Source organism: Miniopterus schreibersii (genome assembly GCF_964146895.1).
Source record: "Miniopterus schreibersii genome assembly, chromosome: 8".
In the NCBI taxonomy this organism is placed as follows: Eukaryota; Metazoa; Chordata; class Mammalia; order Chiroptera; family Miniopteridae; genus Miniopterus; species Miniopterus schreibersii.
In genome coordinates this window covers 31,262,129-31,290,003 of record NC_138109.1, presented here as the reverse complement: position 1 = coordinate 31,290,003, position 27,875 = coordinate 31,262,129, and the positions used below count along the sequence as shown (strand labels likewise).

Sequence of the window (27,875 nt, the reverse complement as noted above, 5' to 3'; positions counted from 1 at the left end):
CTTTTTTCTAAGTAAAAACTCTTAAGGAAAAATGCAATCGTCCCCGATCAAACGATTCAAATATGTTTGTTTTCTACAAGTTTAGATTTCCTATGAGTATATACTTTCTAGTTGTTTTGATTGCAAATGACCAAACGTTTTTTGGTATGCTTTATAAAATTCTATTTTTTAACATAATAAAAAGTAACTAATTTTGCTCAGAGGGAAAAGAGATAAAAGTAATTGTCAACATGACTTTCTTTAGGGTCTCTGGATAACATGATATGCCAGATAACATACACAGTCTTTTTCCATGGGGCTTACAAACTTATATGATATCTCAGGAAGAGAGATTACATTATATTGTATTTATATCACATAACTGTATTATGTCACTGTGGATCAAAGTCTGAACTCACATTGTGAAAAGAAATAAAAATTCTAATGTGTTTAATTCAAATTTTAAAAATGTTTCTCTCATTTTTGCTCTTAATATGCAAACATCATGTATATTTAACTTTTTTTTTTTTTCCATTTTAACCCAATATAAAGATAACATCCTTTCAAGTATAATCATGAGATGGTTTTGAAGATTCCAGATTTCAGACAAGCTGTCATTTGTAATGTCTCAGGACAAAAAAAGAAGACTGCTTCAGAAACACAGTCTGAACGGAAGTAACTCAGTTACCATAAAGCTAGGGTAGCCCAAACTACAAACCTTCAAACTCTAATTTTTATTTCCAGCTGGGAACAATAACATTTTCTTTTCTTTTTAGAAGAGTTGAAGATAAAAGGGAAGAGTAAAAAGCCGAGGAGGAAAGAGTAAGAAAATGTCTGTAAACCAAAAAATTCATGTTCCAACAAAAATGCAATATATATCATAGTATCGATGCTAGTTAACACAATCCAAAAAAATCTAAAAATAAAAGATGAGAAAATAATAGAAACCTATAAACATATTTAAATAGATTAAGATGTTTCAACATACCCACCCCCCTCTGCTGTCATCTGAGAACAAAGAAGTTGCCGAGAAATGTAGCACTGTGAGTTATGCCTTATTTAATCATAAAAGCTGCATATTCATACCATGATTAATTCTTCAAGTTAACACATGCAAAGTGATTCAATCTGGACCAACACTTAGAAAAATTTTAAGATCAACATTTCCCTTCCAAATGATTGCTGAAAGATGGCCAACTTTAGGAGCTCAAGGAAAATTGCAAGAGTCAACAACAAAAAGCAATGAGTAGGTGAAAAGAAGAATTTGTGCTGAAAAGTAAGTAGAAATTCAGGCTTCTCCTGACATAACTGGTTATAACGCACTGCAGAATTAAAGGGAAACAAAAGATTAGATTAAACTTACTATAATTCCATCTGCGTGCTTCTCCGCATTACACTGGTCCTTAAGGAGAAATGTTAAAAATATTAACTTCATTCTCTCATTTAAGCAACTCCTTGTGTACTTTCTTCCCTACTAAGAAAGCTTATTTTACCAGGTAAATAACAATTTTAGAAGACTATTTATCTGCTTCCATTACAATTTTAATTCCTTTGTACATTCCTAGCCAAACATAATTCTATCACTGGCTACACAACAATCAACACCAACAGCAAGGCAATTACTCTTCCATACAAGCATTTAATTAAGTTTGTTGTAGAAATATCCTATTTAACTGTGTAATCTCCTTGGTACCAACCATTAAATGCAAATATATTAATTTAGGATTGAAGACAATATTTCTGGGTTCAATTTTATAGTAAATTCCCCAAACTCTTACTGCACTTTAAAGGTATGACAATTGTGTATCCTTAAAAACTCAAGATAGACACCATTTCCCATATTACGACTGCTGGTCAAAGAATTATACTAATATTTTTCTAAATAGATGATCTGATTTTTGTTTCAGTAAACATAATCACTATATTCATGGAATGATGATATAGGGGCTAACACTTACTACCTGGCAGGTATTTTACTATATTAATTCATTTACTCCATCAACAGCTCTATAAGGTAGGTACTACCTTATTGTTGAGGTACTTGAGGAAGACAGTGGTGGAAAGTTACCACCACATTATTGTTCCTGTAACTATAATCCATCTAGTAGTATTACTCGGCCAATATATTTAACTTTAAATAAAAATAATGAAAGTTTTAACTCCATACTATCAGGAAGTTTTCAAGTATTAATAGAAACTAATATTTGGTCTTGGTTTTAAACATAATGGCCAAGTTTTATCTCATTTATTGGTAACTTTTTCTCTTTTAATTACTGAGCTTACTCAGAAATCTACATATTAAAGGGTCAAGCAAGAGCAATTTGAAGATTTAGGGATGCTTTTATTTTTTTAAGTGCATGTGCAGAAAAGAATTTACATAGCAGGCCTGAAATAGCTATCTTTAGAAAAGCCTGCCTGTAAAGTTGGTTTTAAGCTGGTATCTAGGAAATTCTATTTCAGGAGGGTTCCCACCACCCTGATAAGGTTGCCTAAACTGTTTAAGCAAATAATATGGTCATTCTGAACACCTGCTTTCCTCTGGAAGCCTGGAATCTTGATAAATGCTAAGTAGAGATTGCCTACATGACAACCCTCCAATAAAAACGTTGGATGTTAAAAACAAACAAACCATCTTGGGTTTTGAGTTTCTAATGAGCTTCCCTGATAAACAACATTTCACATGTGTTGTCACTACCTGTTGCTGGAAGAATTAAGCACATCCTGTATGAATCCACTGGAAGAAGACTCTTGGAAACTTGAGCCTGGTTTCCTCTGGATTTTGCCCCACGTGCCTTCTACCTTTGTTGATTTTGCTATAATAAATAGTAGCTTTGGGTATGACTATGTGCTGTGTCCCGTGAGTCCTCCAAGGGAATCACCAAACTAGGTGACTGGTCTTGGGAACCTCTGACACACTGCACATCCTTTGTATATCCCTGAGAATAACTGCATTCCCCATTTATTTGCACAACTGAATTAACTATATATTTAGAATATCCAAAGTTTCAGAAATTCTTAACAGAAGCAATTGAAAATAAACTATTAAGAATTAAACAAAACAAAAAGAAATTTAGTTTCTTGTTCAGATGATATTTTAATTTACTTTTAGCTTTCCCCTATTAATTTCTAAACATTAAAAACTGATTTTTCCAAAGTACTTTTTAATAGTATGACATACATGTGGTAGATTAAATTTTCCAAAAATGGCCTCAACATGAGGTAAGAGTTCACGTCTCCTACCCTTGAACCCAGGTGGGCTTTTGTAATGGTTTCTATTAATAAATAATAGCAGAAGTGACTATTATAGGTGACTTCTGAGACTAGAGCATGGAAATGCCACAACCTTCTACCTTGTTTTCTTAGAACAGAGCCACCACACCATGAGAAAGCTCAAATGGCAGTAAAGAGGCCTATATGGAGAAGAATCCAGGCCCCCAGCCAATTTCCCAGGTGCGTGAGCCATCTTGAAAGTGGATCCTTTGCTCCTCCCCCTACTAGTATGATCTGTCTTTTAAGGCACTTATATTATTATAAGAGCCTCAATCCTTAATATAATGGCTATTTTCTTCTCTGAACATACCAGTATGACTGAGATCTGGAAGTATGATAGTGAACAAAAACATCAGCACCTTAAAATTTAGGAAGACTTTTGATCAGAATTACAGAATCCAGTATTTTTAAAATCATGCCTACCAAAAAAATACATTCAAGTTTGATGAGATTCAACAAATGCAGCTGGGACAACTATCCACATGCAAAAAAATAAATAAATAAATAAATAAATAAAATAAAATTTTTGACCCCCTACCTCACACCACAAAGACGAACTCAAAATGGATCATAGACCTAAATGTAAGAGCTAAAACTATAAAACTCTTAGAAGAAAACACAGGAATAAATCCTAGTTATCTTAGATTAGGCAATGATTTATAAATAAGCCACCAAAGGCACAAGCACCAGAAGACTGGTAAGTTGGACTTCATCAGAATTTAAAAATTGCATGCTTCTAAGGACAGTTGTTATCAAGAAAGTGAAAGACAACACAAAGACTTAAAGAAAATTTTGTAAATCACACATCTGATAAGGACTTGTATCCAGAATATGTAAAATCATTCTTACAACTCAGTGAGATAAACAACTCAACTAAAAAGTAGGCAAAGAATTAGAATAGATGTTTCTCCAAAGAAGATGTATGAATACTACTACTAAGCCATGAAAAGGCGCTCAACATTATTATTCCTTAGGGAACTGCAAATGAAAACCACAATAAGATAACACAATGAGATACCACCACAATGGCTACAATCAGAAAGACAATCATAAATGTTGGTGAGAATGTGGAGAAAACGGAATCCTCATACACTGGGAGTGGGAAAGTCAAGTGGTATGGTTGCTTCGGGAAACAGTTCAGCAGTTTCTTAAAAAGTTATACAGAGTTACCATATGACCCAGAAACAGCCCTTAGGTATAGGTATATACTTAAGAGAAATGAAAATATATGTCCATACAAATGTTCGTAAGAGCAGTATTCATAATGGTCCAGTTATTCAACCGATGAGTGGATAAACAAAATGTAGTATATCCATTCAATGAAATATTATTCAGCAATAAAACGGAATTAAGTCCTGATACATGGATGAACCTTGAAAACTTTAGGCTAAGTGAAAAAAGTCAGTCACAAAGGACTATGATCCTAATTACATGAAATGTCCAGGACAGGCAAATCTAGAGACAAAGTAAATCAGTGGTTGCCAGGGATTGGAAGAAGGACAGGGGCAAGGATAGTGAGTGGTATAGGGAATGATTGCTTAACAGGTATGCTATAAAAATGTGCTAAAATTAGATTATGGTGATAGTTGCACAACTTTGTAAATACACTAAAAACCATTAAAGTGTACACTTTAAATTAGTGAACTTTATGGTATATAAATTATTTATCAATAAACCTGCTTTTAAAAAGTCTGACAAGAAATTAATGAATACATACTAATGAAAATAAAAAGTCTATGCAGAAAAATGTTATGGGGAGAGAACCTGGGATCTAAAAACAATTTAAATATACAGTCTACTTTAAAAGTATTTATGGGCAGACAACTCAATTCTGAGAGGATAATCTAGACCTGTGCTGTCCAGTTTGGTAGCCACTAAGTCACAAATGGCTACTGACCACTTAAAGTATGGCTAGTTCAAAATGTACAATACACCCAGGATATTAAAGACTTGGTGCAAAAAACCTCCAAAACACAAAGAGCCCTAGCTGATTTGGCTCAGTGGTTAGAGTGTGAGCCAGCGGACTGAAAGGTCCTGGGTTCGATTCCGGACAAGGGCGCATACTCCAGTTGCAGGCTCGATGGTTGGGGCTCGGCGGGAGACAACCAATCGATGTGTCCCTCTCACACTGATGTTTCTCTCTCTCTCTCTTTTCTGCTCTCTCTAAAAGGCAATGGGAAAAATATCCTCGGGTGAGGATTAAAAAAAACCACAAAGAAAGAATATGAACTATCTCAATGAATATTTATATCGATAACATGTTAAAATGGTAATGTTTTGGATATGCTGGGTTAACAAAATTACATTAATAAAATTAAGTTTACTTGCTTATATGAGTTGTGGCATATGGTCCTATCACCTAATCTTGATGAAGAGCTGATCAAGTCCCCCACTGTAGGAGCCTCCTAGATTATCTTTGCTCTGCTCTCTCCCCATGCGCCTCACTTCCTCTGCAGTTCCCTATGAATGGGAACACTAGTTATCTCTCTCTCTATATATATGGTATAAAGGAAGAATTAATTCTTCTGAGCTAACACAGCCCACCTGAAAATCCCACTAAACAATGAGTGGACGCAGGCTTTGCTGCACAGTAAAATCATCTGAAAATTTAAAACTCCCAATGCCCAGGCAATACCCCATACCAATTACAACAGAATATGTGAGAGGGGAAGCCAGGTATTAGAACTGTTTAGCATGCCTAGGGTGATTCCAATGTGCAGCAAAAAGTTTGGGAACCACAGCACTAATCATTTAGACATGAGGAAGCTTTTTTTCATTAAAATGAAAGAACCAAAACTGGTAGGAGCTTAAACTTCTACCTACAGCATATTGCCTCTAAGTAGCTAATACTAAATTGACCCAAACAATAAAAGTATCAATTAGTTATCTTCTTATATCCCTTTGGAGTCTCAGATGACAATATTTTTCTCAAAGTAGCTGATTCAACATTTTATTATTCTACTAGGATAATAGTCCTCCAAAGTGGCTATATCAATTTATATTCCCATCAGTATTAGATGGAAGTTCTCCCATTTTTACCAACATGTGATAATGCCATTTAAAAAAATTTTAAAAAAATTTTTTTAATCTGACACTTATTTAGGACTCGTACATGTCTGGTATTAAGAGCATTACAAATGCTAATTCATTTAAGTCTCATACCATCAGTAAGAGTGCAGGTATTATTATTATACACATTTTATACAGGAGACTGAAACACAGAGAGGATGAATAAACTTGCTCAACATGGCGAAGCAAGGATTCAAACCCAGACAATTTGGCTCCAGAGTCCATGCACCTAAAGATAATGTAATGCTGCCTTTCATTATTATTTTAAAACCCTGTATCTTAATCACAGTTTAATCAGATTTACCCAAAGATTAATTTTTAAGACAGATCATCACAGCGCAACAGAGAGGTGGCTAAACAAAAAAATTACACATATAGTGAAAATACTAAACCATGTAACCATTAAAAATTATGTATTACAAAAATGCATTCAAAATTCACAATTATTGCCCTGGCTGGTGTTGCTTAGTGGTTAGAGTGTTGGCCTACACACAGAAGGGCCTTGGGTCTGATTCCGGGTCAAGGGTACGGGGCACATGCTGCAGGCAACCAATGGATGTGTCTTTCTCACATTGATGTTTTTCTCCCTCCCCCCTTTCCTTCCACTCTCTCTGAAGAGCAATGGAAAAAATATCCTTGGTTGAGTATTAACAACAATAACAAAAAATTCAGCTATGTATAGGCCCCCACTAAACAGTAGGCAACCATTCTAAGCACTGAGGATACAGTGGTATTTGGATACACAGTGATAGTATGGACAATAATGCAAAGTATATTTTATTTCATGAATACAGAACAGCAATTAAAGTAGTGGTTCATTAATGCAGTTTAGTACCAGAAAAAAAATCTGTAACACAATTTTAAAAAATGCATCTTATTATACTCTTCATTATAAATGAGAAAAAAAAGTCGACTGAAATTTAATTCCTTTTCTTGCTTAGAAAAACATTTTTGTTACAGGTTTTGCAAACTACATCCCATTTCAAGCAGGATAATGGAAAAAAATGGAAGGAAGGAGTGAGTCTTTCAAATGCTCCCTTTCTTCTCAGCCACCATCAGAAATTACAATAACAAAAACAGGCACTGCTGATAGGTAACATCCAAACACAACAGTTGTTCAATAGTACCAGGAACCCCACAGTACAATTTACTGCAGAAAGGTACACATTTCAGAACTGAGTTTTTTGGCTATTAAAGAAAAATGCCATTATAATTTTTAAATGCCATTAAAAGAAAGTAATTGAAAGTAAAATTTACTTACTTTAGCAATTTGCAGCAACACAATGCAGTGTTTAATTGATTCTACCATGCTCTATAAAAACAAAACACTGATTTTAGGTTCTTGCCCCAGATAAAATGGTCATATGATGTTAAAACTTAATATAAAAAAATGAGTTCAAATATACAGGGTTTAGGTCTATACTACACAAGAAACACCCTCTCTGGATATCCAGTGGGTTCTAATATACTGATAGTGTCAAATGAAGTTATTATCAATTCTACAAATTAAGGAATGCCAAAAAAAAAGTTAATTTATACTGAATAACATCTAAAAGATTTTCAACACTTCAAACTGAATTAAATTCCAGATTCTTAGATCAACAGCCGGCAACCCCACTGTAAATTTCTAAAACATCCATTCAAGACATTTATGGAATTATGGAGAGTAAAGGATCCTATCAAAATATTGGTGAACCTAGAATACTGTTTTTAAATGCTTTTATCAAAATGCAAATCTTATTAGTAGTCTGTTTTATAATGTCAGAAAGCCAGGGCATTAGAAAACTTGAATCACAATATATTTTAAAAAGAGAATATACACTGTGCATAGATGACACCTTTTATCCAAGGATCTCAAATAGACAAGACCAGAAAAAGATAAAATGGCACACAAAGTCAATTTCAATTAGAGGAATTATTCTATTCATTTAAATTCCTTTAGAAAAAATACAATTTTTAAAATACCCTTGTAAAAATTCATAAAATTAAAATTTTAATTGCTCTTATTAATAATAGAGCAGCTTAAAATACAAATAACATTTTAAAGTACTGTCTAATGCAAAGCGAGGGTTTATCAAACACGTAACTTACATTTGTTGTCTCTTTGAGAGTTTCAATTTTCTGTGAAAAATAATGTTTAAACAGAAATAATCAGAAGCATAAAGAGGTATTTTTGTTTTTACTGGTTATCAAAATGCAAATCTTAATAATAGCCTCTTATATAATGTAAGAAAGTCAGGACATCAGAAAACTAATATAAAACATTCTTATGCCTTAGGTGAAAAAAGTTTTTTCTATACATTCACTATGTGATTTTAAAATACTATTTCAGAACCACCTTAAACTTTGCTAAGTTGTTTAAAAATGACATGAGACTAAATTCTAAAACTAAGAATGGAAGGTGAGCTAAACATGAGTTAATACTATAAGCAAGTGTAAAAGAGCCAAATGCAAGACTATGGTCAACAGAAATGGAAAAAAATAAATAAAGCTGCATCAGGAAATTTAGTCAAGGAGAGGAAAAATGTAAATTAAAAAAAAAAAAGAAAACAATATTCAAACTACAAAGTAGCTGTCAGAAATCCAAAGTGGGGAAGGCAGTAGCAGAGCTAGAATTAAAGCAACACTTGTTTTGTTTACTCATGTGTAGCTTCTTATTTATTCTGAAAATTCTTGCCAATTGGTTTATTAATATTTAAAATGACCACGTGTAAATTTAATAACTTTCTACCGTCAACATATGATACCTGAAGAGGAAAAAACTTACTCTTAGGAAGGTGGTACTTACAAAAAGGATATCATATTAAAAGTTCATACATTATTCTTTTGTTTAGTTATGAAACCACAACAAAAATTCACCAGAAAACTCCCCCTGCTGTCTATATGGCAGTAGTATCATAACAGGCCAATAGCAGACAATAAACTGAGGTTCTTCTGTTATTTCTCCAAAAGGCACTTGGATTTAAAAAATTTTAAGTCAAAATCATGATTATGGAAGTTACCTTTCTCTGTTCATCATCTTTGCAGTTTTGAAGTTTGTCATCAAAAAGCTACAGGATTAAAAAAAAAATTATTATAGAATCAAGCCACCTTATTATATTGTGCATATCTGCTAAACAAAGAAAGGCAAAGTTTAGGTCTTACACACATTTCTTCCAGGGTTGATTTATATATATTTTCAAGATAACATATAGTTTTTTCAAGGCATTGTACCAAGTCAAATTCACAAGCAAAACATATGACTTTTAAGAACTTAAAATATCAATTCAAAACTAAGTTTTTTCTACTTTGTCATCTAAGTTTATCAACACTCCTTTTTTCTTCCCAGGACCTTTGGTGGCAACTAATTTTAAAGTAGAAATTGAAGGAGACAATTTCAGTAAAGATAAAGGAAGTAGAGAATCACTTCTCCCAGTCACCAAATCCCCAAATGGAAAAGGCAAGGCCTTAGAAATAGAGCCACTTAAAAGTTTACCACTTTCATAGAATGTTTAAACAGAATGTGAATCTAATCTTATTATTTTCTTCTAATTATGTCTAGATATTTATCTTTTTAATGACCAAAAAAGTTCATTATATACATACACTATTTACCAATATTATTAAAGATCTTTGAATTAAGTCAACTTTAAAAATTACTGAAGAACTACATAAGGGTTATAAATTAATATCAAATCAATAAGTTTTTACTCAAAAATTAAGCTCAGTAACATTTGCTACTTTCTATCAGTTCAATATATAAACTAATGCCATACCTTTAATTGTTCTATCAAGATTTGCAGGTAAGCATCAGCCTCTGTAAGTTTCTTATCAAAGTCTTGGACGCTAGGAACAAATCCTGAATCCAAACCCTAAAGAAAAAGAAAATTTGAAATAAATCTAGAAGTACTCAAGCAACATTTAATACTACAAAAGATACTTCATCATTCATACATGACATTTCAATTTTAAAAACATAGTATTTTTACACAAATAATAGGTCTATTTAAATTATCTAAATTCTCCAAGGACGGTGGTACATCAATCTCCCTCATGAATTTCTAGCATTATTCCCTTGTCATCAATTAATGTGTGTTGGAACTCAAATTAGGATTCACCCTGCTCTTCAGAATCACTTTTTTCCCTCTCAAAAGCCCCAGTAATTCAGCTAAAGAAACATATGCAAAACAACCTAAGTTACCTATTTTCCCTCTATTTTTTGTTCAGTTCATTCCTCCAGTCCTTTCATCTTAACTTCATTTTCTAACTACATAGTTCTCCAACTTCCCTAACCCGCCTCATTAGCTCTGATGTTTTCCTCCTCCTCCCTTATTAAAAGAAAAAAAAATAGTAACTTCAAAATTCTTACTTTGTCTAAGAAGAGAGCCCTCTCTAAGTGAAAGTGACAACACTCTGTCTTAATCAAGTTCCCTACTCACTTTCACCCTTGGCATAAACACTACACTCTGGACTTGGCGTAAATGTTTATTTATTCAGAGGGCCACTTATTTCTCAGTTTAACAGTCTGGCATTTGCATGTCCTACTTTTTATATACTAAAAATTTTAAGCTCCAGAAGCATGGAATTCCTGTTTTAACTCTACTTACTCAAAAGAAACTTTTGAGTTCATAATTATCTGTGACTGAGAAACACATCAATCCTGGGTGTAAAAGACAAAATAGTTGGAGAGTGAACAAGACTATCAGCTTGCCTTATTTGCATGCCCGGATGTCATAAGTTAAACTGGGAAATAATAATTGGGAACCACTAATGTCACAATCCAAACCAGCCACAAAACTCTCTACTAAATGGGTGAAATACAGTAGTTCAACATAGTATTCTTGACTCTCACTTGTCATATCTTCCCTGCCTTTGGCCAACACATGCTGATCATTTTCACATTCCCCATTATGGTAAACTGAGGTCAGAGTTCACTTTTTATTACACCAATTCCTCATCTTTGCATAACATTTTATCATGACTAAAGCACTTCCACAGCCATTATCTCAACACCAAACTGAGATGGTATAGTATTATGGAAACACCAATGGGTTGGCAAACCTAGTTTCTAATTGCAACTCAGCCACTAACGAGATATTGTGTCTCTCTAAGCTGCTCTTTTCTTACCTGCCAAATACAGGTGTCATCCTCCTAATAATATTAATGTGGCAGCTACTACCTCTACTAAGGACCTACAGTTACTAACACCATCAAATTACTACTATTCCTATTTCTGCTCTTCCTAAACTAAAATAAAAATTCTGAATCAAAACATTAAAAACGCAAGTTCTATTTAGACCATGGGAAAATCAACTTATCTTATAATGCACTTTCTTTTTCAAACTCAAAGGCTTAAAGAAAACTGCCTATATATTTTTACATATATGCCTACATTTTTACATACATGTAAAGAATCACTTGAAATGAGTACTGAAAAACCTCTTCCCAACGAGAGATGTCATATAGAAAAACAAAGTGTTAAGAAAAAAAATAATAAACAATGTGTGCAAAATCCAGATATATTTATAAAATTGTGGCTAAATATCTTCATTTTAAAAGATAACTCAAAAAACTTCCTATTAGAAACATTTACTATGCACAGTATGATAACAACAGATTGTGGAAAGGAAGGCTAAATCCATCACAATTCAGAGATACTATAGTACTGTTCTAAGAAAAGAGTTTATTTCCGTGTTACTATACCAAAAAATAAACAAATAAATAAAAGGACTGCTTGGCTTGTTTTTTGTTTTGTTTTGTTTCACAGAGCAATAATATCATTATCAATAACTTAATTATAAAACCCAGTTAAAATCAGCTAAATACATTGTTCTTGCTAAATATTAAAAAGGTCAATGGCACCTTTTGTGGAGCATATTAAAGAGAGAAAAAGTGATTTCTAAGAATTTTCTCCCGTCTGAATCCACTTAGAACTACCTTTATAAAAATCTAATTAACGTAACCTTTTGAACAAATCATTATCCACTAAAAATCCTCTGGTCAATACAAACAAATTAGATTTAAATTACTGAGATTTGAAACCCACGAGAATTAATTCTTCAAAAACAACCCTTTGATGTTGCTATAATCATATGAACCTCACCTTGGCTCTTTTCTGAGACCTGCCTCTAGATAGTCTTCCATACATTCCTGTACCCTTAGAATAAACTCCACAGGGCACAACATCCAAGTCAAAGATCTACTCAGCAATCCATCTTTCTTTATGTAATGTATGATAGGAGGTTCATTACAACAGCTATTGGCTTAAAATCCCAGAACTGACCTAAACTCCCTTGCACAGTCATCCATAAATCTTTGGTGTACTTAAAAAAAAATCTACATATATGGTTGCCCAGCAGGAATCAATAAAATAACATGTACAAATTTATCAGTAACATGGACAAGTAATTGATAATAGTTTTCTCAAGTCTAGAATAATACACTAGAAGAAATACAAGTTTTTACTATATACAGGGGTGGGCAAAAGTAGGTCTACAGTTGTTCATATGGAAAAAGACACACAGGTTATGATTATTACAATAGCTTTATTAACTGTGTTTTGTGTACTCACAACTATAAACCTACTTTTGCCCATCACTGTATTGTGACTTACAGTACATGGGATCAAAGCCACCTAGTCTAACCTCACATTCATAGAAGTGACTTTTATAATATCTTTGAAAGTATCTCATCTTTGCTTGCGTATCTAAAGAAGATACGGAACTTATTACCTCCTAACAAACTTTTGCATAAAAATTCCCTAATGTTGTAACTATTCCTCTTTCCATTCAACATTTATAATACAAGGCACTACACTTATTAATATCCTCTTTAATGGAGTTTTGTTTGAAAACAAATCATAAAAATAGAATATAGTCCTTTACTGTTTAGAGTGGTCTGTCTTTGAAAAGAACTTAGAATATGGCAGACCCTTTAAGACTGAGTGTGACTTCATCTTACAGTGCCATTTTACAGCAGCTCTTGAAAACAAGCAGGTTGAGAGTCAAGCAGATATACTTTCTAGTACTCACCTTATCTAACATCTATCACATTTTATCATAATTATTTAATTAATTGACTTCTCTAAAGGATAAGCTCCAGTAGGGTGGGAACTGTGCCATTCAACGTAACATCCCCCAGGGCTAGCTCAGTGTTGAATGAATGTTGTGGCACTGACTACAGCATGTGGCAACTGTTGATGACATGGTACCCATCTCCTTCACAACCACCTCTCCTTAGCCTTTCTGTTCTCATTCTCCTTCCCTTTTTCTACTTCTTTACTCTCATCTTTACATCTTTCTTTCCTTCTCATTTGTCCATGTCCTTCAGGAGTAACTGAAGTGATTTTGTAGCATTTCTGGCACTCAGGACCCAAGAGGTTGCTGCTCCCCTATTTGTCATATTGATGAGCCACAGTTGTAACTTGATTATTTCTGTCTGAATTTATTTAAAGTTTAAATTAAGTACAAAATTATAGAGAATTAAAGACAAAATGGCCTGTGATGTAAAAGAAGTTAAATGAGAAGAACCGCCATAGAAATCAAACCTAAACCTAACCATAAAATGAGAAATCTATGTAAAGAAAAAATATTACTTATGTGAAAATTGTTAGACCAAAATAGTTTCTAATTTTCAAGAGTACTTTGCTAATAAAGAAATCTAAAGTACACATATAAAGAGTAACACATAATTTTATATCAGTCAGGATCTATGTACCCAATTTAAAATATATACACAGAGGCACACATCTGGCCAAACTTAAGGGGAATTTCAAAAATAATATCAAGTCTAGTAGAAGAGTATCAGACTGTCTCAAAGCTGTATATAAGTACTCCCTACTATCCTTCTAATACTTATGTTAATAGTACCACTTTTCTCAGAAGGCACTTCTCAAAGCTAACAAATGTCAGCAAAATTAAATTAATTCCTATTGATAACTTGAGTTGGGACACTAAATCCTATTTATACTTTATACATACTCATAACTGAATACATCACCCCCATTAAAAAGAAGAGTATTGCAAGGGGTGTCCTTAAAACTGAAGTACATATGAATTGTGGCTGCTTTGGGGAAACTCTCTGATTAAAACTAAAGCAGTACAGGAGGCAATTTTTGAGATAGAGTAAGAACTTTTAATGTAATTCCTGCTGACAGAGGAAGAGTGATGAATAGTGGAGGTAAAGGTGATAAAAGGTGGTTTAAGGTCTTCTGAGGTCAGAATCAGGAAATAAGAAACTTACGGGTAATTTGAGGAACTGAGAACAGTAGTACAAGGGGAAGGACTACAGCTGAATAACAACATTGTAAAAAGAGATTCACAAATGAGTAATTATTTTCATATCAAATCTTATTTCACAGCAAAACCAAGGACTAAGTACCCTACCTATATTCAGTGCTTTCTCTTATACAGGACAAAATTATTACACAATAAAAATATATTGCAAAAAGAGGAAAAGAAAATATATTAGAAATAGAGACATTATTCCATGTAAGTCTCATAGAAAAGTTCAGAATAACTCAGAACAAGTGATCAGTAGTAGAATTATAAAAGAAAGTAAGACCTTAAAAATTTAACAAAGGAAAAACATCCCCCTCCCCTGCAAAAATCAAGTCTCCCAATGAAAAACAAATGGCATGAATCTGGACAAAAGTAGATGACTGTTGAAAATTAGCAAAGCACACACCCTATAATTAAAATAATACAAACTTTTCAGAAATGTTTTGATTAAAATGAGAGTATTTGGAAAGTTTATGTTCACAATTAGCGATTTGAGATGACATGCATCACAGATACACTTTCATCCAATGAAAGAAGTATAGGGCATACTTACAATTGAATCACTTACAATTATTTTTGAAAATTCAAGAACTGGAGAGATACCAGAAGACTGGAAAAAAGCAAGTGTGGTACTGATCTTCCATAAAGGTAAGGAAAAAAGAGAATAGAAAGTTACCATGCTGTGAGTCTGACATCAATAATTAAGTAAAGGAATAATAAGAGAAAAATCTGTAATTATACAGAGGAAAATTAGGTACCTGACAGCAAATGGCAAGTTAAAAGAAAAAAGAAAAAGAATGCCAAACTTAATGGGCTTTCCTGTTCCTTAGGAATTTGCCAGCAAATTAAGTTTTTTGAGAAAAGACACCATTTTTTCTTCTTACCAAATGATTTAGAAGCTGGCTTAATGGTTAAAAAAAAAAAAAAGTGTATTAAAGAAACCAGAAATAGTAATAATACCATGATTTTGTGTGGGGTATACTAATCTGTAATTTCCTTGGATTATTGAAAATTTGGAAACATTTATAATCCATTGTCTCTGTTGTTTATCCACTTCAGCTAAGGAAAGAACAGCATTTAGAGGTATAGAGTAGTTCTAAGGGTAAGAATTTTTCCCTGGTTTTAATCCTAAAGAATATCCAACTATTGATTCATTTGGAGTTAAGATTATCAATTCAAAAATGTCCATAAACTTGAGCCTATTATCAAACTCCTCCACTGTATCTTCAGGAAGATATTTTCCATTTAAATCAATGTCCTGACAAGGGATCTTAGGTTCCAAATTAATAGATTTTTTTTTATGAACATGGTAGCTATAGCTTTCTTACCAACAACTGCTAGGTACCCCAAAGAAAGCCCTAAAAATTAAAGTCTTTTTCCATAGTTCTGATTCACTATGGATGCATAACATATATTAAAATATTTTTCAGGGTATTAGGTTCTCTGCTATATGCTTTACAAGTTTTCTCACTTCATAATCACAACACAGTAAGATAAACAGTAAGGTAGATAGATATTAACCCTATTTTTTAAGTGCTTACCCAAATCATCCAGCTGGGATTTTTTTTTAATTGGAATTTCAACCCAGTACTTAGATTTCAAATCTATTAAACATTACACATTTCTATTAACTCACAATAATATTTGAAAAGAATTCATAACATAAGAGCATTAAAATGTAATCTAAAAACTGCCCAAAGGATCTTGATATAGTTAAAATGAGCATAAGCTTTAAGGTTAGGACTATTCTAGTTTTAAATCCTGAATCTGCAGCTTCCTTGCTAATTACAGTACCGGTATAATCTGGCCAAGTTATTTTCCCCACCTCCACTTTCTTACTAGATAGAGATGGGTATAATAAAAACCACTCAAGGTTGTTGGAAAAATGAAATGAAAGAACGTGTAAAGTAACACAATAGTAAGTGTTCCATTTCTTAATAATTTGGTATCATAAATAACCAAGATTCACCACTGCACCCCAGGCCTTAAAGTGGTGCCTACCATACAGAAGGAAAAACTCAATGAATATCTGATGGATAAAAACAAAATGAACTAATAACTAAATAATACCATAAAACACGCAATTTTAATAGAGATCTATAATCAAGAAAAGGATATAAGTATAAATTGTATTTAATATTCCTTTAAAAAAAAAAGAAAACAAACAGTAAGTTGAATTCTGAAGATAACAGTAATCAAAAAGGTATGAGCGCCCTGGCCGGTTTGGTTCAGTGGTTAGAGCGCTGGCCCACAAACAGGGGCCCCAGTTTGATTCCAGCCAAGGGCATGTACCTTGATTACAGGTTCAATCCCCAGGTGCATTTGGGAGGCAACCAACTGATGGATGTCTGTCTGTCTGGCCCTTCCTCCCCTTCCCCTTCCACTCTCTTTGAAAAGCAACGAGGGGAAAAAATATCCTCGGGTGAGGATAAGAAAAAAAAAAAGGGCATGAGCAACAGACAAAACAAATGAAAAAATAGTCTTGGAAAACAAATCAGAATAAAATTCCGTATGAGATGTTCAGGAAAATATTGGGTATTATGTCTGAATTACAAAAGGTAAATAGCACTGAATTATTACCTTGATAACAAATAGTCCAACTATATTAAAGCCTTTTCTTTTTCCATAAAAGTAATCTGATTTTTGAAAATATATTAGTTCTTTGAAAAGCAGAATCAGTTTTATCTTTAAATTTACAAGGAAAATAGTTTATGCATTATATGCATAATAATTAACATACATAACATTTCCTGTTTAAAAAATACCATAAAACAAATCTGAACTGCTCAAATAGTTGGGGCAAAAAGAACTGCTTTGTCAAACAGGAATCAGTTACAGACTCCAGTGCCAAAATTCATGAACGTCAATAAACTTTCAGCACAACTGCTTACTCTTTATGATCTCTTTGTCTAACACTGACATTGTTCTGTAACCCTTGGATTTACAGAAGAAAACACTAATATTGATACCATAAAGTGATCTGGTGATGCAACTGCATACAAAAAGTTTGGAATTTGTATCATTTTCCTTTATTTAAATCATTAATAGCTTATCCTTCCAAAAACCTCTCCCAATTTATTTAAGTCATATAAAAAGTTATTGTCAAAACTATTACCTCGAACAAAAACTTGAAGTTTATAAATAGGATAACTATATATCCTACTTTGTCTGAAATAGTCCCTGTTTCTCTGCCTGTTGTCTCAGCAAAATTAGCAACCTCCTTACTCTCAAAAGTGGCCCAGTTTGGCCAAGAAATGATATGGTTTTCCTCTGTATAAAGAATGTAACTAGAATTTTAGAGATATAAATGTCTGGAAGTCTTATAAATTGCTTAAGAGGTTTCAGAATGTAGCAAATTACTTCAAGTTAAACATGAGTTCATAAACTCTGAATGTAGAAAGAAAACAACAGAAATAAAACAGACACCAGAACTAAAGTCAATATTAACTGAGCGCTTACCTTATGCTAGATAAGTGGAGACATGAGTAATAGAGAAGTTACACTTTTAAAAAACTGTTTTATTCACACAGACACACACACACAGAAATAAAACACATGAAACACATATATTATTCCCGGGGAATAGAATTGAGGGAAAGGGGGCATTTGAGACAAGGGCTCTTTTAGTTGTTTATACATTCATGTTGTCTGATTTTTTTTATAAGTATGAATTTATTTATTTATTTTAATTTAAATTCAAAAGCTTTATGTAAAAAATATTCAGAAACTGTGGAGATGATATTTTTCAAAAATGTAATAAACTTTAACTTGCAAAACTATCAGCATTATTCTTTTAACATTATCTACAAAATGCTAAAATGTCTCAGGGAAGTAAATTTGGCAATGCTGAAGCTGCTCAGATTCACCTTTCCAAGCAAAATAAAATGTAGCATAACGAATTTATAACATCAGTTACAGATAAAGCACAAACTAGCAAAATAGCATTTAAAAATTAACAATACCACTATACTAGAATAAATGCTGAGAAGAAGAATGGCCAGTAAAACAAAGCAGAATATCTAAAATTTTCCCCCACATCCTTCCCGCTAATAATCTGATTATGACTCAACATTCCAAAGAGCAAATACATAAAAAACAAAAATACCTCCTATATCATTTCCAACAAAGCACCGTTTGACCACATGATATTGGCAATCAGTCAAAGCTTTGCTTTTCACACATTAGTTTGTCAGGGTACCAGCAATGCTCTGAGTGGCTTACCAGTGTGAGATGGAAAAAAATACATTCTTCCCCTCTCCAACCTCAGATTATGGCCTATCAGCATTTTGGAAAGCAAAAAGTCTCAATATTTATAGGGGTCCACTAAAAACAAAAGTTTTAGATAAGTTTCCTGAAAATTTGCTCTATGAATAAGTAGAAGAACTTCGCATTAAACACATGAATCCTTAAACTGAGTGTTTTAGTAGTTCAAGTTTTGAAATAACCAGAATTCTCATTCATAGCATAATCCTTGTTGAAAATTTGATTATGTTTTTAAAAATAAAACCTCATATATTCCCCTAACAAAACTGGATATCTCTGTACAGAAAAACATCACATAGAAAATTAACGCCCAAGGGAGTTAAATGATAAACTAGTCAGACCAATAGACACTCAGTCCTAAGAGGCTTTTATCTCACACAAAACAACCAAACAAAATAGAGCAAAAACAATAACCATGAAATAGAGAATAAATTCTATAATTGGTTTGGCATTTATCCTTTAAAAATTATATACGCCAAAACAGTTTTTGTACATTCGATTTTAGCTGCCAGTAAATGTCAAACAGAAGGAAACAGGTTCAGTTATTGCTAAAGCTGTTTAAAGTATAATACAAAATTACCCTGATTTTACTTTACTAGTTGTCAGAATCTATCAAGATGGTCTAAAATACGACTAGAATATGAGGACAGGACATTGAGGACTGGATATTGTTTTGTTCTCTACTGTATCCCCCTGGCTAGTGTTTGGCTTGCAGCAAGTACTCAACAAAAATGTTATAAGTGAATGAAATAAGGAATTCTGAAATGTGCCTACTTGTTGGCATTTAAACATAAAAAGTAATCAAAGTATAAGAAGTTCTTGCAGATCACAAATATTCATGGAAAAAATCACAAATAATTCATTTAGTTATTAAAAAGGATTTATTTTATAAGTATGGATGCTAAATTTTTAAAGGCTAATTAAGTTTTTATGAAAAACTGAATAGGAGGAAAGACATTGTACTATACAGGCAACATAAGTAAGATCCGGCAATGACAACAAACTTGTTCCTCTAAAGAACTCATTCTCTCGTGCCAAATCTCATAAGCACATTTTACACATATTACTCTGGGCTAAGAATTTAGCGTTACAATGATTTATTCAGTGGGAAATCTCTTATGACCATGGTACCTTCTGGGTGATTTGGAGAAGTTAGAGAAGATAAACATCTGTCTACAAATAACTGATTCAAGCATGGTAAAGTAAGTGTTATGAGAAAGGAACTAAGAGATACTAAGTTAAGGGGGATAAGGTTTCAGAGGTACCATTTTAGAGTGCAGGATTTGGACAGAGATGGAGAGAGGAAAGTGAAACATCAGTGGCCCCCGCCGGAAACAGCATAATCAGACGGGATGTCTAATTTCTCTTTAATGAAATAACTAGAGAGATGAGGGCAGGGTTAAGGAAACTAACAAGGTATGCTGAAGTACCCAGAAATTAGGAAAGGCAGGGAAGCCTTCACTAGCCCAAGCTGAAGGAAGAAAGAAGGAAATAATGTTACCACAGACCAATCAGAGGAGTTACTCAAAGGACACTAGTTGTAGGAAATAGCCACTGCTAGAAAAGCATCAAATCAGAGAAGGAACAAGAGGATTAAATACCCCCAAAGTTTCTCTCTTCTTTCCATCTTCTGTTGCTGCCACCCATCAGCTAACCCTAATCAGAAGCCAGAGGATAAAGGATGCCAGGTGCCACAGGCTGTGAAGGTCAGGCTCTTGAGGCTGAGAGCAAAGGAAGACAGTGAATCAATCTACAGGAAAAGAAGAATAACCAGAAAAGGCACACTCCCAGACTCAGGGCTAGAATAAGCGCAGAGAGGCTGAAAAGCAGGAGGCCAAATGAGGAGCAATATTCCCTTGGAGAAGTATAAGATGGTATTTTTCAGATCCAGATCCTGAATTTGAAAGGAAACCAAAATTAGTGGCTAACCTGGGAAAATTACTGGAGTTTGGGGAGTAAAGTAAGGCATGGATGGCGAGCAGCACCTCGGTTCTCTCTAGAAATAATGAGAGTGCAAGAATCACAAGGCTCTAGTCCTAGCTGTTCTATGTTCTAACTGTGTGACCTTGAGCAAATCACTTGGCTTCTCTGAGTCTGTGAGGTTGAATGAAAATTCCAAGACCCCTTCCAGTTTCAGGATTCTGTGAAGCCAGTATCTCCAAGTAAATAACCATGTTCACTCACCAGGTGAGTAAATACCTCACCTTTTTGGAAAAACCTAGACTACACATTTCTGAACTTACAGGTTCCAACTGCAGCCAAATCCTCTGTGGTATGCCAAAGAATGTTAAAACACAAGTAAATTCTATCATTTAGTGTAACCTTGAAACTGAGTGAGAAAAACTTAATGCAGCCAGATTTTAAAACACACTGGAATGCAGAGAATGCAAAGAAAAACTGAGTAAGCAGGATAACTTCGTTCAAGTGGCACATTTTGGAAAAAATAAATTAAGTTGCTCAGTCAATAAAGCAAAGTTCTTAATCATGTCTCCAGAAATAAATGAACTGTAATGCAGAAAGGACAAGTCTGGGTCTCAGTCTCTGTCTACCCCCCGGAAACGACTACTATTCCTTCATGATACAAGTATTCATTGAATATCTGCTATGTGCCAGGTACTATCATCACCTTCAAAGGATATATTTAAGGACAATACAGATAATAGTAAATATAATTAATCATTACCTAATCTTCTGGAGTGAGCTCAAATTTCACCCCTTCCAAGCAGACTCCCTGATTTCTCTAGCCGACAGCAAGCTCTTTTTCCTATGATACTACCACAGAACCAATTTCTGCTGGCACTGCTATTAGCATTCTTTCAACTACATTAGAGGTCAGATAAACTGAGGAGGTGGGCAGCATGGCTGGGAATCTGCTCACCATTTTCTTAAACCTTGTTTCTCAGGTATGGCAGCAACCAGGGAATTGGTGACTTATGAAACACTTCTAACTCACAGGAATAAACCTAATTCAAGTACAACAGAGCCAAAGGTTTGCACACTTAGGAAATAAAGTTATATATTTTGATAATTTAAAAAGCACTAAGCACATACTATGTGCCAAGTACTGGAATGAGGACAAAGGCTGTGGGGATACAAAGAGGAGTAAGGACCTCTGATCTCTAGAAGATTGGAGTCTAATACAAGAATCAGGTGAACAAAAAATGTACAGTGCAACCTAGTGAAGGTTGTAATATGGAGATAGGAATAAGTGCTGTCGTAGCACACAAAGGTCAAGAGTAATTCTGTAACTCTCTCTGCCTGAAGAAAAACAAAGGAAAAGTAACGCACAAGCTGTGTGTTAAAGGAAAGAACTGGAGAAGGGAAAGGGTGTGAGAAGACAAAGAGCTATGAAAGTCTATGGCATGTTCTAAATCAGGGGTGGGGAACGTCCGGCCCGAGGGCGGTATCATTTGGTCTGGCCCTGCCAAGGCAACCGCAGGCAGGACTCTAAATTCAGTATATCTAGGAGTTTTTCTCATAGCTAATTTTTAAGTTGATAATTTTGTATGGCCGGCAAATGACGTTATAAATATCCAAGTGGCCCCTGACAGAAAAAAGTTTCCCCACCTCTGTTTTAAATGATTAACAGTTCACAGTGCTAGAGTAGATGCCTTGGGTAGAGCACCTGTAGCTGAGTCCAGACTCAAGAGAGAAAAATTAGAGCCACGTTGAGAAGGGCCTTAAAGGACATGCCACATAGCCTGACTTTGGCAAGGGAAACCCAGAACAGACAGTTAAGCACAGGAGTGACTCAGTTGGAATTGATTTTGGATAAAGAGTATAGGGAAAAGGAGTTTAGTGACTGAGAGACTAGTTAGAAGGTTTTGCAAAAGTCTACATAAGAAAAAGATTTGCAAAAGTCTAGAAGAGAGATGGTGTGGGCCTGAATTAAAACATTATCATGTGGGGAGGAAAAGAGACCAAATCCAAGAGATATTACTAAAGCAAGTTTAAAAGGACCTAGTGATGGACATGGAAAATAAGGGGGATGGAAAATAACTTTAAACTGCCTGTGTGTGTTGGAACTTTTAGGGAGAGATACTTGGCTTATGTGTGTTTTCAGCCTAAGAACTATTCCTTCAAACGTAATCTTTGTTTAAACTTTACAGGAAAATCTTCCTAAATATAATTTTAGGCTAAGTACATTATAGTAATCATAAAAATTACCTTCTTCTACAGAATCCCCATAAACATCAGTTATCACTCAACGCTATAAAGTTTAGACACTAACAGAACTCGACATCTCCCAAGGGACATTCTAGAATTTGCTTTATTTATTTATTTATTTAACCTCCACTTCATTACTCTGGATTAAACAATTAACTTCTTAATTCCTTTTTAGAAATAATGTATTCTGTCACACCCTCAGATAACAGACTGCATATATCCTGATCCTTTTTAGCTTTGTTGGTTGGGTAATTCCTCAGAGCTCCCGGGTTCTGCACAGAGACCTGCATTTGTCTCTATACCTGTTTACACACCTAAGAATGGCGTACCTCAGCACAATTCTAGATTTCTGGCATGGATGAATTCTAGAATTTGCTTTTTAGAATAACAGTCTCATATCCTCTTTCTCAAGCAATAGATTGCAAACCGTGCAACTGCCTGGTTTTCCAATCAGCAGAATAAGTATCACAATGCTCTTTTCTGGCTGAACCAAATTTACAGTGAACTAAATTCTCTGCTGATCTTCATATCAACTGGGGATAGATTATTACCAAACACAATCTTTTCACATTAAAACAACACATACCATCTAGAACTTTAGAAATATCAAAATGGATGTGACCATAGCCTTTGCAGCTTAGTATTTATTGAGGGGCACTTGAAGTATAATGCCATCTCTGCGAAAACCAAACTCAGGACAGTCTGGAAACAGATCTTTTCTGTTATCTCTCACTTCCCATTTCAGCCTCTCAGACCAAAAATCTGATTTTTAGTGGTTTATATCATCCCTGTGCTAGAGAAGATAATATGGTTTTCTTTGTTTCAGTTGTCTCTTGCTGGGCTGCATAAAAAGTGAAAATTTTAAAAATTTTAAGTAAAAGTAAATGAGAGATGTTAACACTATTCATTAAAGGGCTTTATCCCCTACTCAGTTCAATACAGGTAATGTACTGAGAAATGATGATTCACAGGTAGTGGGGTCAGAATTTCCAATTTAAAGTTCACTATAAAAGTTCTTAAAACTGCAACTACTATAAGATCCCTCCCAGCTTCTCCAATGAAACTAGGAGAAATAATTACTTGTTTTTAATTTCCTACACAGCTAAAAGTAAACAGTTTAATCAACAAGCAAAAGCTTGTTACTTCAAATTAGCAAAAAGAAGTTCAATACATCTCATAACAAAAATAAATACAGTATGTATACTGCAAAAAAATACGATTCAAACATGTTTCCTACTCTACTCATTATACTTAATTAAGCTGTGCTGAGAACCTAAACCTTTTTCAGTTTTAATCAGCCCCATACAACTATTACAAAGTTTTCAATATATTTGCACAAAGTACCAAAAAGCATAAACACACCTCCCTCCCCACACACATACTCACAAATAAATACACCCATATTATTACACATACAAAAACTGGGCCAGGTAAGAACAACACAATGCCAAAAATAAAACAGAAAATGTTTGGCCTGCAACTGGAGATTCTATTAATGGCCAACTGATCAAAATAAACCTTTCACATTAAGAAAACGCTTGACTTCTGTGTTTACAATAAATAATATCATGAGGCAGCTTTCAAAAGGGAATTAATCAAAAAAGAGAAGAGATTCTCTCCAATCTGGTTTGGTGGCGACTGATCTCTCGGTGGAACAGGAGGCCCTAGCCTCAGCCTCCAACTCATCCGGCCGAGGAAGTGCGAGCTGCGGGGGAAGAGAGGGCCTGGACGGCCACGTCGTCCCACTCACCCCGGAGGGCAGTGGGATGGTGGCAGGGAATAAACAACTTTCGTGCGCATGGCCCGGGGCAGAAAGTAGGAACTCTGGGGCCTCAGGGGTGAGGGCCGGCCCCTCTCCCAGACCTTCGGGGTCTACTCACTTCAAAACTGGCCAGCAAGAAAGCCATTCGCCAAGGCCCCCGCCCTCTGTGCCTCAAGAGGAGGGAGCCGAGGGCGCCTCGGAGCACCCTTTTCGCTCCCCCTCACGCAGACCTCCAGGCTGCGGCGCAGACGGCCCCGCCAGGTTCAGCAGGTCCCCCGGGACAATCCCCTCACCCCTACCCCTGCCCCGCCCCTCCTGGTCTAAGAGCCGCACCGATTGGCTGGGCCTGTTCGCTCCTGGCAAAGAGACCCCTGGCGATTGGCCATGGGTCACCTGCTGTAGGAGGTGAGAGGCTGACGATTGGTTAGGCCAGTTTTGGGGAGAGGCAAGAGAGAGCCGGCCACTAGAGGGAGGGGCTGGGGCAGCAGTGGGCCGGCCCCCGGAGGGGCCGGGCTTTCCCGCTCCCAGGCCCGCCCAGACGGGGGGGGGGGGGGGGAGCGACTTGGGTGGCACCCAAGCCTGCCGACGAGTGACCGCCGCCCCCGAGAAAAGGAAGTCAACGCCTGAGAGAGCTCAGCTTGCCTTTCCAGCCTTCGGCCCAGCGATTCGGACCCGGTCACAGACGTAAACATGCTTTAAGCCCATCGGTTTCTAGCATACCATCCCCAAATATTTTGTCAACTGTGAGGCCAAGTTTCATCTTGATAACTGCCTTTGCTTACTTCCGGAAATTTGTTGGTTTCGGGTGCCAGAGAAGTAGTGAAGAGGGGGAGGGAGTGAGGGGAGGAGGAGAGACTGTATCATAAACAAAAGCATTGGTGCCTGTTTTATTTTAAAATCCAGGGAAACATCGTGGGCCGGCTGTTGTGCTACAGCTCCATAAGGATTGTAGGTGGCTTGTGAAGATGCTTCAGGAATCCAAATGTCGTAACTTCAAATTAGATCAAAAGTTCAGACCTCGACAGAAAATTATCCATCCAAAATGCAGGAAATCACAGGCATAAATGATTAACATTGATTTGGAGGACAATTTCCTTTACTGCTCTTACTATTTTTCCTTATGGCTATTTATATACACCCATAACTCTATTAAGCTCCTAAGCGTCTAATAAATTTTTGAGCTCTACTGGTAGTCCCCGCTAGCATAGTGCAAACTTCACAGAAGGCTCAATAAATGCTTGCCTCACTGTGTTAGACACCTTGTTTGTTTTATGTAAATTTTTTCCAAATGTTCAGTATCAGAAGCACTCCCTTCTTCAGGCATTCACCCCTCAAAAGCCTGGTCCTCTTCCAGAGCTCCCTATATCAGTAAATGAAAACCACTACCACCCACTCTAATATGCCAACCATAAACCTAGCAGTCCTTACCACCTTCCTCATTTCACATTCAATCCATCACCAAGTTCTGTCATTTTTACCTCTTAAATACATTCTTAGTTCTGTTCACATCTCTCCATCAACACCACATAATTATAGGTGCTGGCCACCTGCAAAAATCTTAGTAAAGTCTTCCTGAATCAACCCTAGCTCCTGCAATTCCTTCTCAACATTACAGCCACAGTGATTGGTTTACAAAACCAAAATTTCATTACCCCCTCAACACCCTCACTCCCCTAATTAAAGAACTTCAACTGCTGCCCGGCTGGGCGTGGCTCAGTGGTTGAGCATCCACCTAGGATCCAGGCGATCCGGGTTCGATTCCCAGTCAGGGCACACGCCCGGGTTGCAGGCTCCAACCCCAGTCGGGCGCATGCAGGAGGCAGCGGATCAATGACTCTCATTACTGATGTTTCTCTCTCTCTCCCTCTCCTTTCCTCTCTGAAATCAATAAAGATATATTAAATAAAAAAAATTTTAAAAAAAGAACTTCAACTGCTTTCCATTGTGCTTAGGATACAGCTCAGTCTTAACAATGCCCTGCCAGGTTTAGTCCTACCTGCCCACTAGCTCCATCTTATACCTTCCACTCCCTCATTTTCTGCACTTCACACAATGACCCTTTTCAAGCTTCCTGAATTTGCCACGGACATTCCAACCCCAGGACCTTGGCACATGCTTTTATTTATGTCTTTTACACTGTCCCCTTGACACCAATCCCTAACCTTCACTTAATTTACTTCTACTCATCATCTCCTCCCTGCCTATGTGAATTCTTCCTATTATGCTCTCATTGTCCATGCAACTCTCCTTATGTGAAGCTTAGCACAGCTGTTTTACGTGTATTTGAGTTATTCTTTTTAATTAACTTCACTGAGTTTGAATTTGCATACAATAAAATGCATCCATTTTAGATGTACAATTCAATGTATTTTGATAAATGTATGCACACATGTACCCATTAAGTAAGACAAAGAACATTTCTACTGTCACAAAATTTCCCTGTGCTCCTTAAGCAGTCAATCCCTCTAACCAGTTCTTTCTATTTGCATTATTTTTAAAAAAAAGAAAAAGATTGTTCAATTTAAACTGAAAAACAAAAGAGTTCACACATTTCTCCCATCTGCCCCCTGCTCCCCACTCTTGCAACCACCAATCTGTTTTCTGTACCTATGAAGTTGTTTTGTTTGGTTTTTAATTTAGTCCATCTCTGTCTGACTTATTTCACTTAGCATAATGCCCTCCACGTTGTCAGAGATGACAAGATTTCATTCTTTTTTATTCATATATATATGAATATCACAATTTCCTTATCCATTCATCCATCCATCAGTAGACACTTACATTGTTTCCATATCTTGGCTATTGTAAATAATGCTGCAGTGAACATGGGGGTGCATAAATCTTTTTGAATTAGTGTTTTCATTTTCTTCAGATAAATACCCAGAAGTGGATTGCTGGGTCATATGGTAGTTCTGTATTTAATTTTTTGAGGAACCTCCATACTGTTTTCCATAGTGGTTGCACAGCAGTGCACAACCAGGGTTCCCTTTTCTCTACATCCTCACCAACACTTGTTATTTCTTGTCTTTTTGTCTGTGTTTTTAATAAGTCTAACCATGCTAATAGATGTGAAGTGATACTTCACTGTGGTTTTGATTTGCATTTCC

General features: G+C 35.4%; 1 protein-coding gene across 8 annotated transcripts in view; it reads right to left on the bottom strand.

Moving 5' to 3' along the window:
• Positions 1–27,875, bottom strand: part of OSBPL9 (oxysterol binding protein like 9) — a gene marked incomplete at its 5' end in the record, with an annotated part of 101,554 nt that overhangs the window by 29,181 nt on the left and 44,498 nt on the right. For 2 of the 8 annotated variants that reach the window (XM_081145820.1, XM_081145825.1), the window contains 5 exons: positions 1,343–1,381; positions 7,580–7,630; positions 8,410–8,439; positions 9,321–9,368; positions 10,074–10,169. In XM_081145820.1, coding sequence (XP_081001946.1) covers positions 1,343–1,381; positions 7,580–7,630; positions 8,410–8,439; positions 9,321–9,368; positions 10,074–10,169 — 264 coding nt within the window. Of the gene's footprint in view, positions 1–1,342; positions 1,382–7,579; positions 7,631–8,409; positions 8,440–9,320; positions 9,369–10,073; positions 10,170–15,144; positions 15,214–24,886; positions 25,091–27,875 lie in introns of those variants that run through there. The other 6 variants (XM_081145822.1, XM_081145826.1, XM_081145819.1 and 3 more) reach the window with 5 other exon arrangements.